General features: G+C 36.3%; 1 protein-coding gene across 1 annotated transcript; it reads left to right on the forward strand.

Annotated features, from left to right (window-relative positions):
* The first annotated feature begins 6,337 nt into the window (after positions 1-6,337).
* On the forward strand, positions 6,338-16,106 carry LOC108676586 (calexcitin-1-like). Its single transcript, XM_018164685.2, has 6 exons — positions 6,338-6,467; positions 6,742-6,794; positions 8,688-8,807; positions 13,528-13,603; positions 13,784-13,881; positions 14,525-16,106. The coding sequence occupies exons 1-6, from the start codon at positions 6,404-6,406 to the stop codon at positions 14,642-14,644; spliced, it is 531 nt and encodes a 176-aa protein (XP_018020174.1). The 5' UTR covers positions 6,338-6,403; the 3' UTR covers positions 14,645-16,106.
* The last annotated feature ends 2,460 nt before the right edge of the window (positions 16,107-18,566 follow it).

The following is an 18,566-nucleotide window of genomic DNA, read 5'->3' on the forward strand; positions in this document are numbered from 1 at the left end:
AACAACTGAAAAGGTTCATGCGAGAGCCATGCAAAATTCGAATATATAAGTCATATCTCACACAAGATTAAGTCTTTGCATTGGACAGGTGATAACAACATAGCAGTTAGGAATTTTAACGACTTTGAATTGAATTGAAGCTACTTTAAGAGTTTCTGTGATGCAAATAATTTTACAATACCTGTGAAATAACCTCAGCCTTCATTTGTTTATTAATTATTATCGTGTTTGTAGAGTATAAGATCCGTTATAATGTAGTTCTGCCTGAGAAACTCGGTTTCGTCATGGCAGGACCATCTGTGAAGGTGGTGCGGGATTTATGGCTTGCACCAGATGCCATAAATTATGGGCAGCTACTCCTCCACTGTGATGATGGAAATTTATGGTAATGGTCTGGAAAAGAATAGCTCCTCCAGGAGTTATGGCCTACCGGTTTATTAATACTAAGAACTATGCAAACCTCAGTCATGTAAAACATTTTCATTTTTTTATCGAGCATAAATTGGAAAAAATATCTACAATTCAGATTTCCAAACAAACACACAATTTTTTGTTAGTAATTATCTCAAAAAATTGTATTTAAAGGCAAATCAAAGGTTCGTGGCAATTTTTCATATTTTTTATATTTCTTTTATTGACAAGAAAATACTCTAGGATGGAACAAGAAAACGGAGGCTGTGTGACGTGGCTAAGGAGCAACTCCGCGACCCTTGAATATTTACAAAAAATCCTGAACTTAGAAAAAACTTTACATTCTACAATACTCGCCTTGTCAGAATAAACCACACTTTTCGATATTTAAAGTAATTTTTAAGTAATTGATGTTTCTAAAAATTACAAAATTGTAATGAGTTGACAAACGCAACCGAAACAATCAGATTTGTGGTAACTATAGAGTGGTGCAGGTGGGACCACACTGTAAGTGGTGCAGATGGTACCACACGGTAAGTGGTGCAGATGGTACCACACGGTAAGTGGTGCAGATGGTACCACACTGTAAGTGGTGCAGGTGGTACCACACTGTAAGTGGTGCAGGAAGTACCACACGGTAAGTGGTGCAGATGGTACCACACAATAATTATTATTATTATTATTATTAATATTATTATTATTATTATCATTATTATTATTATTATTTATCATGATGATTATAATTTATTTAACCTAGAATCATATATATAAAACTAAACACGGAACATAATGTGCATAGATTTTATTATTCTCTACGCTTAATTCACGAGCAGAAAATTAAATATAAATAATTTACTTGAAGTTAACGCATATTTACGTCTTTTGTGCGCAATAACTGCGTTCGTTACGCAGGCAATCTCTGACGCGATTGCCTCTCAAAGAACGTCTGCAGAGCGCATAACATGGCTGGCCCCAGGCTGCGTGCTCAGCAATCCGGCCTCCGCCTAATTGATTAATTACGCTGGGATGAAACTCAACTTTCATGAGATTTATCCCTGTTTGGGAGGTGAACATTACTAGCAGAAAAAGAATAATTTGGTTTATTGAAATACCTGTATATATTATATATTGGAATAAAACGAATCTTAAATGGAGTTGAATTAATATACGCTTCTTAGCAAGTTATTTTAGTATTCGTAAGCTTTTTTTACTGATCTAACTTGAAGCAGGTAAAGAAAGTAGTTACCTATACAAATTTAGAATACGTATATCTTAGCGTAATTCGAATTCGCGTCGCATTGCTTGACGATTAAAGAGGCTAGTAATATATTTAGGTGCGCTTTTGCGTTAACTGCTTCCGAGCTGATTTCAGTGCGATTCTGAGCTGACTGCCTCCGAGCTGAGCTCAGTGCGCTACTGAGCTGACTGCCTCAGAGCTGAAATTCCCTACCTGCCCCGAATGTACCATGACTCTCTGCTCTGATTCATGTCAAGAACTTTGAGAAGCGAGCATTCACGCGCGAGGAATGATATTACGCGAGCGTCGCATGACTCAACGCTGCACAAAAATGCGCTTGACGTAAAGCGAGCTTCACAATTGCAGCGACAGCGAGACAATATGAAACAATAGCGCAATTCCCTGCCTGTGTCGGCACTTCTTGATCATTTCCGCCATAAGCTTAGGTGTCAGCCAGGGAGAAATTTCGTGACTGGGAGTTGCCAAAGTTGCTTACGAATGCTGGAGCTGGAATTTAATTCGTAGATCTCGACGATGAAGACGTAGAATCTCATTAGTGCATTGAATAGATTGGTGACTTTCAAATGGTAATGACGAAAGTTGTGATATTGATTATCGTTTTGTGCAGTTGATTTTATGTAAGCATTTAATCAGAAATTGTGCACGCATCAGTTCGAGGAAATCTATTCTGTCTAGGTGAACGTAACGATTACCAACTTAATGGTAATAGCTGGAAATGTTATTTTTCGCAATAGGGTACGGAATGTCGACTATTTTTCAAAATGTCTTTGCATGATATTCACAACGCCATATTTAGAAGATGAGATCCAGTATACTGACTGGGAAGGGAGAAATGTTTTCAAAATATCCTCTGCCGACCATATCCTCCGAAAACAAATATTCCATGATAATAAATAAATCATTTTTTAGTTAAGTTATTATTTAGCATGAGCGCTTTACATCAGCATTTAAAATACTGTAAATAAAATGTAAACCGCTTAGGTGCGTCAAAATTAACGTGGTTGTCGTGAAATTCAGCGGATAGTTTGTTGTTAAAAAATGCACCGCTTCTTGGTTGAAGGGGTTCTTATTCGTAACTGCTTTACTGCATGAACACAGTCAAGGAAATAATTGCTAAAATCAACTTCATATTAAGTCCATATTTCTAGTCTTGACTTTAAGTGGTCATAGTTAAATAGTTAAATATCGTCGTCCGTTCTTGGTTTACTTCGCAACCTTGTTTCGTAATTTAAAAGGGATTAACTGGTAATTGCGACATGCTCCAGCTTTCTTTGTGCACCTGCTTGTCCTTGCATGATATGACTTTGTTATTTTAATGTCATGTTATGCAAGATATGTTTGCTTGCAATCGCACATGCAGTGTTATGGAAGAGCTCGAGCATTGCCTTGAAGTTTATTTCTCTACATTATATTATGCTTGGTCCTCGCATGTGGTGGGATTTGTTCCACAACAATTTGAAGCTTATGATTTTTTAATTTATTTGTTCATAAATCATATCGATGATTGCAAAAGATATTCAATGTGATGATAATATGATCAAAAAATAGTTATTGAGATTAAAATGTGAGATTGAATAGTGCAATGAAGTCTAGCGGCTTGCCGAAACGTTTCAGTTAAAAATACAGCCGATTACCCTCATCGCAGCGATCATGTTAGTTGATTTTGCGATGGCTTCTATCACGGCAGAATTGATCGGCCATCGCCTAACTGTGGCTTCGTACTCTAAAAAGCTTGATGCTACTGGAAAAACTCATGTTTTGCAACAAGGGAATTTCACTTTCACAATTTTCCAATAGATAAAAACACGATTTCAGACTCTCAATAGAAAGTAATAATTCGCCCGTTTAATAAGTGATATAATAATTCGGCATTTTCATTACAAGATTTTTACACTGGGACATGTCTCCGAATCAAACGCTGCTTATCAGCGGTTGTCATAAGGTACATATAATTAACTTACTAATTAGCAACATAATAACATTGGTGCTAATGTAATAAGATTATTAGGCATAATTTTCAGCGCATTGTATTCTTTTAATCTCCTTCATATAGAGCAGAATTTAAAGCTCCTCTCCCTGAGCTTTCCATTGATGTCGCCTATAAGCTTGATGGGAAACGCTCTACACGCGGAGCGACCTCCAGTCTATAACTTCCAGCAAGAAGAACGCTGGACTTATGAATGAAATTTATGTGAAATGAAAGATGAAATTCAGCCGAACTCATTTATGAAATTTACTTGGAGTTTAGGCAATAATTCATCTGAAGTCAAGCAAGTAATTCAGCTGGAATCAATGATATAAGGAAGTCAAGGATTCAATTCAGCTGAAGTCACGGAATTATGTCAGCGGAAGTCATGGATCCAATTCGGCTGAATTCAAGGCAGTAATTCAGCGGAATTCAAGGATTCAATTCAGCTTAAGTCAAGAAATTAATTCAGCGGAAGTCAAGGATTTAATTCAGCCGAATTCAAGGATTTAATTGAGCTAAAGTCAAGTAATTCAGCAGAAGTCAATGATTTAATTCAGCGGATTTCAAGGAATCAATTCAACGGAAGTCAAGGATTCAATTGAGCTGAAGTAAAGGAAGTAATTCAACGAAAGTCAAAGATTCAATTCAGCGGAATTCAAGGTAGCAATTCAACGGAAGTCAAGGATTTAATTCAGCAGAAGTCAAGGAATTAAGTCAGCTGAAGACCAGTAAGTAAGTCAGCAGGACTGGAATATAAATCCGGTGGAATGGAATATAAATTAACCTGCAGATGTCGTCGCGTTTCCATGCGGAAGTCTTTGACAATCTTCAAGAAATTCTCGAATGTTCGTATGATTGTTTGGATAAATTTGAACTTTAATGACTAATAAATATGCTTTGTAGAAAGCTAAGGGCATTGCGATACAAACCGGCAATAATATTTATTGAGGAAAAATTCAGGAACTAGCTGCAAATTATTATAAAATATCACAACTTTTTTGAAGAAATGCTTCGGCCGACACAATGACGTAGGCAATGACTGGCCTGTGTCATGACGCAGTGACAAAAGCAATGAGCAATGACTGACCTGTGTCATGACGCAGTGACAAAAGCAATGAGCAATGACTGACCTGTGTCATGACACAGTGACAAAAGCAATGAGCAATGACTGACCTGTGTCATGACACAGTGACAAAAGCAATGAGCAATAACCGGCCTGCACCATGACACAGTGAAAAAGCAATGAGCGATGACTGACCTGTGTCATGACACAGTGACAAAAGCAATGAGCAATGACTGGCCTGTGTCATGACACAGTGACAAAAGCAATGAGCGATGACTGGCCTGTACCATGACACAGTGACAAGAGCAATGAGCAATGACTGGCCGAGGTCACGAGACTGGCAATGATGACACTCCTGATTCAGTTAAGGATGCCATCTGCTCGCCGCTGTCCTGCTGATCAGTTTTGTCAGCGCTAATAATCAAGATGGGAACTCAAGACGGCATATCAGGTGGCGAAGTAATAATCATAAACTATAATATGGTTTGTGAACTTTATTTACTATAATAATCCTTCTCCTAGTTTGCATGCTGTTGCATGTGCGTTTTTTGACCAACCAACAATTAATTTTTTAGTGTTAAAAAGTAATTGAACTTATATAACGTATGCAAACATCACTAGTATAGGAAGTGAAATTCCGCAACTGAACTTTTGAATCTCTGGAAAACTTCGCTTCACATAATTCTCCGTTAACATTTTTCCTGATATAACCCAGCATGAGGAAAGGAAACTTCACACTAAAGTACGTTTAAAATTCAAAGCCAACGCTGTGGACGGAATTCTGCATCTTTCCCCGGCGCCTGAGTGTGTGATTGTGAGCCTATAACCCCGCGGGTTGAGGAAGAAATTGCGGGTAGCGGCGCCCATTGGTCTGTGTATATGCAAATCCTTAGGCCAAGGATCTGTGTCAACACAAGAAATTCGCACAGCCGGTGCTGCTGATCCTTTCCCGGTGCGAAGGAGGGTTAGAGTAAGAGAATTTATTTTTGGGAAATAAATAAAATGTAATTCTTATATTTTGACCACTTCTGCCACTCCAGCAGTCCTGTTAGAAATGCGGGAGGCCCGGTGGAGTTGCAAAATTATATACCTGAATGCAGATCGTGTGGCATTATCTTTTTAATAATAACGGGTTCGTGAAACCTTATTTACAATTGGTATTAATTTTTTTAATTTCTTGCATAAAATATGCCCAGCAACACAAAGGATGCTACCGAATTGCTCGTGATGCATTGACAGCTTACAAAGGATTATACGCCCGTGAAAATGGTCAACCTGTTTTCAATTAATTTATAACCAAATATTCGAAATTTGCGTATTAAATCATATACATTGAAACTAAATCTACTATTTGTGTTTTTTTTACGATAAATTTCTTAACAGAATAAGGTGATGCCAAATTCGACTTCATTTTCCGCTGGTAACCCATGGGAGCTGGCGTGCAGTCCTCTAATTTGTTTAGTTCTCTCACGCTTATTGGCTGCATTTAAAAGCAAGTCAGATCTTTCTAAAATTCCAGAAATTTAATTCAAAGTCGTCTCAGATTAATATATTCTAAAAGAAATTGCATTGCTGTTCAAAAATACATTATAGCCATAATGATCGTAAAGCATAATTTCTAATTTATTTTTTTTCCAGAATAATTCTAATCAGTCTTTCAGTTATCAAGTTTGTGCAACAAATCGAATTTATTCCGCCCAGCATGGCTGTCGTTCTCTCACCATTCCGGAAGTCGAAGCTGCTTCATGTCTTCAACACTTTCTTTGGTGAGAATGAAATTGTTATTATGATTATGAACTTTTTGATTATATAAGTCCTTATCTTATTTTTGCATCTGTATATAATACATATAGAATCTATCGATATCGAATATATCACCTATCGAATATGTATCAGAAATACATATTCCTGATACAGAGCCTATCCCTAAAATACCCAACGTTGAAACAATCAATAATGTTCCCACAAAAACTTGCTCCACATTTCAGCGACTATAAATTTTTTATTCCGCTTTATTTAGTAGCAATGACACTTTTCCAGATGTGAACCAGAGCGGTGAAATCGATGAAAACGACCTGGAATTGGCAGTGAAGGTAAGAGATACTTCATCATAAAATGACTAATTTAATTTCGGATACAAATTTATGATATACGATAGATTTACATTGAGCGTTTTGGGTACGTTGCTGCAGTTGTATTTCTAAAATTTGTAAAAAACAGTTCAATATTTTAATGAAACGTGATTTAATGTTCACAATTTAAGGTAACTCGTTTACTCTCCACTAATGCCATGGCAACAACCTGCTTGATGGACATGAAAGAGCCAAGAAATTCAATTATAAAAATAACCATCAATTTCTTAGCAAGTCTCTCCAGATACAAATAACTCTAAATATATATCACGGAAGTTGGCTATCGTTCAGCTTTTTTTCAACAAATCACATCGCTTATCCCTTTGACCTCGGCATGAGCTTCTTTTGGAAGCTACAAAGATATCAACTTCAAGACACTCTCTTAAACTTAACTAACTTCGGATATAACTTTTCTGAGTCTCGTCCAAGCCGGAAATAAATCGAAGGGCTGTCTTTTCGGCACCACTTTCAGTCTTTTCCAGGGAGGATCACGTCGAAGAGGGAGACGTCTGAAGGCTTCGTATTTTGCCGGCGGAAATAGTGATGTTGCGAACGTGGCGAAATGTGGCATGCCTTCAGATCTTGTCGTCAGATTTGAAAATGCGTGTAGTAATGCTTTTTAATTTTTAATGTTGTGTTTTCGGAAGAAATGAATCTCAGTTTGAAAATAAATTGGTGCCAGTTAAATTCATATTTATCATAAGAAACAGAAACACAACGTGAAGCGGTTAACAGTGCAGGGTTTTTAAATTTTTAAACGTAATCATTATCGTTATTTTCTGAAGATAATTTGAGAAAATAATAATCATAGAGAATAATTTTTGCTCCAAATGCATCATGACCAACATTTAAATCGGCACTTTTTCACATATACATATTAACGAGTGATATCCTATTTAGTAGGAATGGTTATCTTAGACTTAAATAAATTAGCCTGACTTATTCGCTGCCGCTGAAGTCCTCTTGAATCTTCATTCCCCGACAGAAAACAAGGAATTTTACGATCCAATCTCCGGAGATTCCCGCTCCGTTGAAGAAGTTTTGAGCCAACGGAATGGTCCGCAGTTTTATTTTCAGTGCTAAAGACTGGACCTGGAATTATCGGTATTGGATTGTCCGGATCATGTTAGGGCTTTTATTAGTTTCAATCGAAGATGAATCTTTTATTAGAATTAGCGTAAAAATGTTCACTGCAGATCCAGGGAGTTAAATTTTAGAGCTAGTTTATCTTCTAGGCCATTTTAATTGCTGAACTTCTTTATGAAATTATAGAATACAGGAGTGAGATGAAACTGATTCGTAACAAATCAATTAATTATAATAACAAATTAAAAATCATTGAAAATATAGGTTTGTTTCATCTTCTTTCTTAGATACCAATTTCTTAATCTTAATCCCACCTATCATACATATTGAATTCACTCAGTTCAACAAGTATCACATATAGGATCGACAGTTATAAATTATTAATAATTTCAAGATGGAAATATTTTTACCTATCATACATCTTTTTAACTTTGACACTCGAATAAATATTGTTTAGTTCCATTATGCACTACATTATTTATAAAGATTCTCGATTGATATAAATAATTTCAAATACTGTTTTAATATTCAGTTACTACTGCCTTACTCGTGTTCTTCAAGCGAGCGAATATTTCATCAATAACGACTATAAAATGGACAATAATTAACACAAATAATGTTAATTATAGAGCGTGTGTGGGCCACGGGGTTGGGGGAGAGCGATCCTAAATAATGTTTTGGTATTCAGTTACCACTGCCCGACTCGTGTTCTTCATCAATAATGACTATAAAATGGACAATAAATAATAAAAATAATGTTAATTGTAGAGCGTGTGTGGGGCCAGGGGTTGGGGGGAGAGCGACCCCCATTACGCCAACACGCAGACTACGCTGCGCACGATCTGGCGGGTACTCACTTCCCGCGCCGACAAGGACAACGACTCTAAGGTAAAAACTTACCCTAACAAAAACAACTTACCCTAACAAAATTTAGAGTCGCCCCAGCTTCTGGTAGCCGACAGAGACAACGACTCTAAGGTAAAAACTTACCCTAACAAAATTTAGAGTCGCCCCAGCTTCTGGTGGCCGACAAGGACAACGACTCTAAGGTAACAACTTACCCTAACAAAATTTAGAGTCGCCCCAGCTTCTGGTAGCCGACAAGGACAACGAATCTAAGGTAAAAACTTACCCTAACAAAATTTAGAGTCGCTCCAGCTTCTGGTAGCCGACAAGGACAACGACTCTAAGGTGACAACCTACCCTAACAAAATTTAGAGTCGCCCCAGCCTTGGTAGCCGACAGGGACAACGACTCCAAGGTGACAACTTACCCTAACAAAATTTAGAGTCGCCCCAGCCTTGGTAGCCGACAAGGACAACGACTCTAAGGTAAAAACTTACCGTAACAAAAACAACTTACCCTAACAAAATTTAGAGTCGCCCCAGCTTCTGGCAATCCGAATCAGAAGCTGCCGCGTCTATAAATTTTCACAGGGTAAATACCTTAAATGTAATTACTCCTTAGTAAATAATCAAGGCAACCATTCAAATATATATATAAGAGTTACATTACATAAATATGTTGTACTATAGATTCTTGTAAATCATTACTTTCTCGGCACCTAATTAATATAATTGGATCACTTATGTTTTTAATTTCATCTCGCTAGAACTATACAACATTAAATAATAATTATTCATAATCATATCTATAAATTAGAACTAATCAGTTCTCAATAAACGGATGACTTCAATAAAAAGATGGCGAATTTGATGAAGAAGAAATGTCGGCATTCACGAATGATAAAAATGAAGCATGAATAATTTAAATAATCATACTAGAGCAATTCTAAACTTCTAACCTGAACGTTAAATTATCTATTAACTTCACCATCAAAGAAGAAATTCATCAAGGTGAGCGCGGCTCGCTCAATCAGAATTTGAAGTTCAACGACTTGTTCCGTATTGTTTTACAAGGAATTTTCTGCTGCCTAATGAGAGACGAGGAGCAATCCTTCAGTCTCTCGCAGATCCTGTAGGAGGGAGGGATCCTTTGGTCTCTCCAAGAAATCTCGACGTAATCGATCGAACTTCAAAACAAACTGTAAACCTTTGATACGGAGCTAATTTTGTAGGGGTCGTCCTGAAATTTCAACCGCCCCGTACGTTCGCTTTAATGAGCAAAATGTGAGAGAGAACTTCGCCTTGATTTGGTTTGCTCGTGACCAAGTCAGATATGTTATTGACGAGTTTTTGTTAATTTATGATTAGATTTTAAGTTAAATTATTTTTGAGTGTATTGAACAAGCAAATTTTGGCAACCGACTTTAAATCTTCAAGTCGCGGGAAACACATTTGACTGATTGACAATGTATTGGTTTCAGGAGCAACGTCATTGCATTATAAGGAATTTCGAAAACTTTCTCCATACATCAAGAACATTGCTCAAGTTATTAAAAATTTTTAATGGACACAAACCCTGCACAAGTTCTCTCCGAACAACTCTCACCGAAACCGTCGAGTGTTTGGCTTCATTAGGAACTTCTGAACAACTAGCTAAGCCACAACGACATCTCGTCATGAAAGGCCCAATATTCTCCCTGCAGATCAGTCATTTATTTTCTTCCCTTTGAAGGGCAGCTTCATCTTCTCCAGTCGCCATAAAAGTTTGTTGCCAGAGTCCTAACGCTTGCCTCAGTGCGGCGACAGCATTCGTTGCCATATTTGTGGCCCTTGACTAAGTTTGTTGCCTTACAGGCTAACTTCAATGAAAGTTCGAGCACAACGAAGTTATGACGGCAGTAAATTGGGTTCTTCACTTTTCGATTAAGGCACGTAATAATGCATACCAATGGTTTATTAATATGCCTAGAAGCAAGTCTAAGATTCGAACAATTCAAGCAAAGTGATTGGTTAACTATGAATGATTGTTCGTGAAAATTTTTTATCATTAATCTATTTGGGTTGGTAATCGTAAAGGTGAAGGTGTAAAAAGCTGAGTAAAAAAAGGAAATTAAATTTTCCCTTAATAAAGATTATCAGAGAATTTATACGGAAAACCTTGCTTAAGAAAATTTTTTGAAATTGAGTTGTCAAATTCATGACGGTTTTTCAGATAACGGGTTGATAATGTAATTGCCTTTTGCTAAGATCAACAAGAAATACAACTTTAAAATGAATATCGAACACACAAAGTTTCAATTAGAGGCAACAGAATATAAAAAACCTAGAGGCCTGGGTAGCCGTTAAAAAATAACGTTTTTTCCTGCCGTGCGATTCTGAGCCAGTGACCACGAACTAACAGGAGGGAGGCGAACGGATGTTATAAAATAAAAACAAGAACACACTGAGTTAGTATGGATGTTGTAAACAAGAACACACTGAGTTAGTACGGATGTGTTAAACAAGAACACACTGGGTTAGTATGGATATTGTTAACAAGAACACACTGAGTTAGTACGGATGTGTTAAACAAGAACACACTGGGTTAGTATGGATATTGTAAACAAGAACACACTGAGCTAGTACGGATGTGTTAAACAAGAACACACTGGGTTAGTATGGATATTGTAAACAAGAACACACTGAGTTAGTACGGATGTTGTAAACAAGAACAAACTGAGTTAGTACGAATGTTGTAAACAAGAACAAACTGAGTTAGTATGGATGTTGTAAACAAGAACACACTGGGTTAGTACGGATGTTGTAAACAAGAACAAACTGAGTTAGTATGGATGTTGTAAACAAGAACACACTGAGTTAGTACGAATGTTGTAAACATGAACAAACTGAGTTAGTATGGATGTTGTAAACAAGAACAAACTGAGTATGGATGTTGTAAACAATAACACACTGAGTTAGTACGGATGCTGTAAACATCGTACTAACCCTGGGTTAAAACTAAATGCATACATAAACTTATGACGCATCCAGCACTTCATTTAATTGACACTAGTGTTAGTAGCATTCAATGTATTCGCTCCGATATGATCACAATTTATTCATAGAAGGAAAGGGCGCTTGTTGGCGTCAGTGGTTACTCAGCTCGAGTATGTAATTTGAATGATAATCTGATATAAAGCTCATCAGTATTTAGCCTTTATAATATATACTAATTATATAATTGGTACTTTAGGTATGTGCTAAAATTTTTAGATTTAAGAGGTTACATAGTTTCAGCCACCACCCAAATTACTATAATATTACATTTTATTTTTCCTGAATTGATCAATGTTTTAGATCAGAAGCTTCGCCTAGTCACCAGTGCAACTTTAAATCGGGCAATAATTTTACAGATTTCTCTCGACGCTCCAAGTTAGAAAGCCACCAGTTAAAGTTTAGTCGCTGAAGTTTGCTCTCAAACTTTACAAATTGGTCCCTGGATACACTGAATACTTCAGGGTGTTTCTTTGACACAAGTTAGTATGGAGGTGAGCTCGTCAAAAGGTCTGATGTTTCAAGTCGTAAGAAAACAAGCGGGAAGGAATAAAGGTTTTCTTTATTCATCCCCGTATTTTTGAAATGAAAGTATTCGATTGACGGCAATAAATAACAGTAGACAAAATTGTTCAATAGCAATCGGGGAAAAGTCGGACAAAGAATAAGGCCGAGGCATTCGACTGATCAGCCTGAGTGCCGACCTTCGGCAAGAAAATTTGCTAGAAATCTCTGGAAGCTCCACTTCCTACTCCGCGCTCATCACTTTCACATTTTCTTTCTTTAGAGTCACAGAGAAATGTTCAGTACAATAAGGTTGACTGAATGAGATCTCTTATTGTAGTTAATCCTCAAAACAGTAAATAAGGAAGTAAAATGTCGTCCAGAGAAAGTTTATTCGTTGATGAAATTGAATGAAATTTTACATTATTACAAACCAGTCATAAATTTATGAAATTTTGACATTGTTCACAAACGGGTGCGTGCTCATCATTAACGCGGTTAATTATTCATGTTTAAACACTGTAAGATGTTTAATTAATTTACAGTGCTCCTTTAAAATTTTCTCTCTGGGAGGCATAGGGTAACGTGGGGCAGCGCGCCCCCCACTTTCTTTAAACTAAATTTTTGATGAAGTTTTAATTGATACGAGGTGGTTCTTTGTTTTGTTTAAAGGTGCAACTAATGAGGAATGTATGATGAAGAGAACACGGACCAATATCTGCCATACTTAGCGAGAAACCCGCTATGGGCCCGTGACCCGCAGTGGGCTCGCTGCCCCATGTTACCCTACCATGTTTATGCTGTTAAGTTAAATGATTCAAGTGCTTGTAATTATGCCACTAACAGACTGGATATCATATATAGACTCAATATAATAGACTCGGAATTATTTATTTAAGTCTACGAATCTGTGCTCTGGGATATAACACTTCCATTAATAATTATTAATTTTGAACTAATGGGGTTATATGTTGACCTATGATTAAGGGGATGCAGTGTATATTACATACCATGCAGTGTATATTACATAACATGCAGTGTATATTACATACCAGTGCATGTGTCATACATATCTAAATCCTCGTTTTCATTAAAGGTTTCGTTTACCGGCTACCCTCCGGAAAAACCTTCTACAGTTATCATCCGATCATCATGAAATTTCACATACATACGTAAAATGTAAAAATAACAACATTTTGCTTCTATGAATTTTTCGAAAAAATTAGGAGGACTCGTCAGGTGAGGGAAGGCAGAGGGACAAGACCTTCAGGGACCTCATGTTCCTGCTGGAGGACTCGTCAGGTGAGGGAAGGCAGAGGGCAAGACCTTCAGGGACCTCATGTTCCTGCTGCAGGAAATAATAAATATCCTGAGGAAATAGTAAAAATTATTTACGAATTTCACTCTCCAATAAACGCGTGCTACTGCTTTGAATTTTAATTAATTTTCGAATTTTATTAAAAAATTTGTCGCGGTGTACAGGAGATGGAGCGATCGACGTGGCGGAGTACACGGCGCTGTACGTGGCGCTGGGTATACCGAGGGAGGAGTGTCAGCAAGCCTTCAATAAACTCAGCAAGGTTATAATTATTATAATATGATCATATTATTATGTTATTATATTTTTATATTTTAAATAATAGCACTTACTACTTAACTTACTGCAACTTCAGCATTTTTATCGCGAGCCTAGCAAGGTTTCTGTAATAAATTTTTGAAGAGACATGAAAAGTGAACAAATTAGACGGGACAATTTGCAAGTTTGACAAATTTACGAATATATGGTAGATAAAAATGCTAGTCTAAACAAGCGATGACACCAGATCCAATTAGTATTTATATTTTAGATCATATCGAGATGCAAGATTGTTTATCGTCTGCAAAAATTAATTTAAGTATAAAATCGCTCGTGAATTTACTAGTTTATTTTCCGTTTTTGCTGTTAAATTTTTGGTAAACTTGAGATTTATCTAACCAATGATATAAAATCTTACCTACCACATAAGTTGTGATGATTAAGTAATGATCTTCTAATATTTACAAATATCGTTAAGTTGGAAAAGGTGGTTACGAAAGAGTGTTTCAACAATCAAATGGCACCATATTTCGATCTAGTTTTGCCTATATCAGCGCCATCGTACGAGCGAAATTTGCAATGTATCATGCAATATTAAAATTTTATGTTGAATAAAGTTGATGTAGTTTTGATGAATTTTGTTTTAGGGAGAAAAGGAAGTGACGAAGGAGCGTTTCGACGAGCTGTGGGAGGAGTATTTCCACAGCGAAGACCGCCATGCTCCCGGCAACTTCATTTTCGGGGTCACGGAGTTCGCTTCAGCCTAAACATTTCGAAGTATTGCCAGATTATTTATTTAATCCTGACACAATTGAATAATAATCGAGATTAGAAGTAGTTCCCTTTTCGTTCCTTGTTGATGAATCTTAGTCAAGATTTAGCCATACTATACCGTCTATACGGACATCCCTTTTTGAAACACACACAAATTGAATTCAACAGATAGACAATATTGTAGTTCTATTCAAGTTCGTTGAACTAGAATTTGAAGTGATTAATTTGTTTGCTTCACGTTCCAATTTAAGTTTTCGAATTATACAGCCTCTTTTATTCCCTTGATGGATTGTAGTAGAATTTGGGAAAAGAACCCTACTTTAAAAAAAAAATTCTTTGACAAAAACAGTGAAACGGTTACCTGTTTATTGTGCGCGTTATATATACTTGTAAACAAAATTCCACGCCAGCACTTACCAATGGAACATTCCAAAAGGTAACTCAGTAGATTTATTGCCTAAATCTAGAATGCACTGCAATTTTCTTAATCCAATAGTAAAAATGATTGTTTCTTAGTGCTACTGCAAAAAAATGAATAATTAAACGTTTGATATCTAATAGAATATACAGAGCATACCGTCTATTTCATGAACTAACAGCTCTGTCCGTCTTCATAGCTTACTGTGTTGTAGACCGACTTCGCTGGGTTTTTGAAGTCATGATGCAAGATTGTTTCTGCACGAGCCATTTTCCATTGTATACAAGACATGCTGGGTAAAATGTTAGAGTATAAATGATTAGTTGATGTTTTCAAGTTTTAATCTTACTAGAAAATTAACGTTCATTGTATGTTTGGGTGAGAATAAAGGCATTAGTGGATCGTCATTAGTAGATACATTTATTACTGTAAAATGAAGCATCTGTTGCTGGACCGTTTCAGTGTAAAGAGAATGAGAAAAACTTCCATCTTCTAGACGATTATAGGTGAATTTATCAGATTTTTAGCTATATTGACCTACATAGTTAGTTCTCATTGCACACGCACTTTTTTGTCTAATGAGATACAACACCGTGAACGTATAGTGAGTTTTTATAAAATCGCAGTTTGTCATTAACATTGATTTCGATTTTGGTGTAAAATTCATGTCGGGTTTGCAACGAAAAAATTACCGTAAACTAAAATCATTCTGATATATTTATATAAATATCAGAACATATATATATACCGACTTCAAAACTTTCTATGGGTCGTGGTGTATTTCAAACATAAATTTTGCGCAAGCGGTGCACAAATTTAAGCACTAACGACACTTTCATCATCGAATAAATAATGTGGAGCCGAAAATCCTCCATGAAAAGTTTTGCCGGTCTAAACGAGCTCATTTCACGGTTTAAAAACACAGAAAGGCCAAGCTTTTGACTTTATTAATTAGTGGTTAATGGCCGTTCGTACATGAAGTTAGCTCAGAAAAAATTTTCATGCAATTTTCGTCGGCTTTCCATGTGAAATTGTTTATTTGGATGGCTAAAAGTAATTAAATTATGTAAGAATTTAATTATGTAACCAATTATGTACTTATGTAATTAATTTAGTTCATTTCTCTTCACCTCGAAAATATTTCGTAACGCTCTGGCATGAAAGGATAAGACATTCCTCAATTTTCACGGGGCTAAAATTTTCGAGGAAATGGTATATTCGACAATTTTTTTTGGCATGAAATTCCTGGTTCAATTTCACACAGAGGTCACTCGTTTCTTTATGAATTTTAATAATTTATGTAAAACATAGATAAAATATTGTAACTCGCTTCCACAAGTACAAGCATTTTTTATTATTTCAGATTGGTTAATAAATAAACAACTCCTTTTCAACGTAATCTTATGGTTGTCTAATCCTATAACAATTTGATTCCCATTCCCGATTCTATATCTAGTGTACAAACTAATACCCGCAAACTCTATTAAATGCAAGTGAAATAACTACTCTCTTTTACTACAATTCAGAAAATCCTAGTCATAGTCAAAATTATTTTTAAAGAAATCCCGGGCTGTTAGGCTAAATCAGGACTCCGTGATTAAAACAAGTGATCGATTTGTGACTCATGTTTCGTAGAATAAAATGAGTTTGTTCAGTTTCTATCTACAGGACGCCTCGATAAACTTCACTGAATTTATCTTCATATAAATTATAAGAATTTGTGTGTGTTTCATTAATCAGAGCACCGAATTATAATCACTGAGTTATAGGCACACAGGCACATTAAGAATTTTTCCATATGTAGCCTCTAATTTTCATGCCGTAATATTATTATAGCCTAAAAAGTACTTAATTATTCATCGTGAAACCCCATTGAGTTTTATATTTAACACTTATACGAATCAAGAATTATTGTGGCTCAAGATCATTGATTTAAAAATAAAAAAACCCAATCCCCGATGAGAAGTAAGAATTTTTGCCGAGTTTGTCAAGGAATTTCGATCAATTTGCCGATACTGGAAAATATGACCTCAGGCTGCATCTCGCCGCGAAGACGTCGAGCATAGTTCCCCCTGTCATATGTCGCCACCGGCGAAGATTTATTAATGCAGGCATTCTGGAAAGTTGGGAAAAAGTTGAAAATGGACTCAAGGTGAGTCATGAATCATGCATCCACCGACATTTGATTGCAATACCTACGGAAAACGTGCAAACCGACGTACATATTTTTCAAATGTAAAGTAATGCGACAAAGACTCTGATGCATAATTACCTATAACTTATAAATTCGTTATGTGCAGGCGATTTTAATAATTTTTTTTTTCTTGTGCGTTTTTGAATCAAGAAACAAACTCATCATGATACGAAATATTGTTATCATCACTATGAAAATATCTAAATTGCATAAATTCCAATTGACGTACTGTTAAAGCTACCATAAATTTATTTTAAGGGGACCGACTACCCTCCGGAAAAACTTCTACAGTTATTATCCGATCATCACGAAACTTCAAATACATACGTAAAATGTAAAAAAAATAACATTTTGCTTATATGAATTTTTCGAAAAAATTGATAGAAAACGTGAAATTCATAGAAAACGGCAAAAAAGGGGTACTTTAGAAAATCTATCTCCTCCTACAAATATCATCCTACAGCATCGAGACACGTATCATTCGGTTTGTAAGGACCATACCTAAAAATTTTATGATCACTTTTCTCATTTTCCCCTTAGTTTTTTTATGCGCGTTTTATCCCATTTTTCTCATTTTTCCCCCCTCCCCCCTTTCGCCCCCATATAAAAAACGAACCAGACAGAAATTCAAAAAAGCGATCATCAAATTTTTAGGTAATTTCCTTACGAATCGAATGGTGTATGTCTCATTGCTGTAGCTTGAAAACTGTAGGAGGAGATAGGTTTTCCGTGACAGTAAGTTGAACTTTTCAGGACGGCGCGACAAAGTCCCGAAGAATGTCAGCTTTAAGATGAGACTAAGCATGTAACTGCAGCACAACTCAAGTAGAAACTATATTCAAAGATTTCAGCAGCTAATTACTTTATATCTAATTACTTAAAGAACTCTCCCACCCGCTTCCCTTTAAAGAGACGTCATTAACGTAAATATTAGCGTACAGCGATGGCAGTGGTACCATTGGAAAGAGCAGAATTCCAGCTTTAAGATGAGCTCAAAAACCGGAAAACGCCAAAATTGAAAATTTTAGGGTAGTCGGTCCCCTTAATAATTTAGTTAGCTGCGCTGAAGACAAGAAATGACTGACCGCATCATATTTATATTGTGGGAATCTGACATGTGGAGATATCCTAGACCTAGATTAACATTGCAGTGTGCAATACATAATCGAACATTAGAGCTTATCATGAGATGTACGGTCAAAGTGACATTGCAGATATCAGTCGCGCCTAGCAGTGTTCGTTGAACGTGTGTACCGTATGATTATATTCAATTGCTTGATCTCCTTCAATACAGTGAAAAAAT

The sequence above is a fragment of the Hyalella azteca genome, unplaced genomic scaffold (genome assembly GCF_000764305.2).
Source record: "Hyalella azteca isolate HAZT.00-mixed unplaced genomic scaffold, Hazt_2.0.2 contig9938, whole genome shotgun sequence".
In the NCBI taxonomy this organism is placed as follows: Eukaryota; Metazoa; Arthropoda; class Malacostraca; order Amphipoda; family Hyalellidae; genus Hyalella; species Hyalella azteca.

Bases quoted from the DNA above. Each gene is read 5' to 3' on its own strand.
- LOC108676586 (XM_018164685.2), top strand. From the start codon at position 6,404: ATGGCTGTCGTTCTCTCACCATTCCGGAAGTCGAAGCTGCTTCATGTC. The intron at 6,795-8,687 runs GTAAGAGATACT...TGTTAATTGTAG, and splicing joins ACCTGGAATTGGCAGTGAAG to AGCGTGTGTGGGGCCAGGGG. The intron at 8,808-13,527 runs GTAAAAACTTAC...CGAAAAAATTAG, and splicing joins ACAAGGACAACGACTCTAAG to GAGGACTCGTCAGGTGAGGG.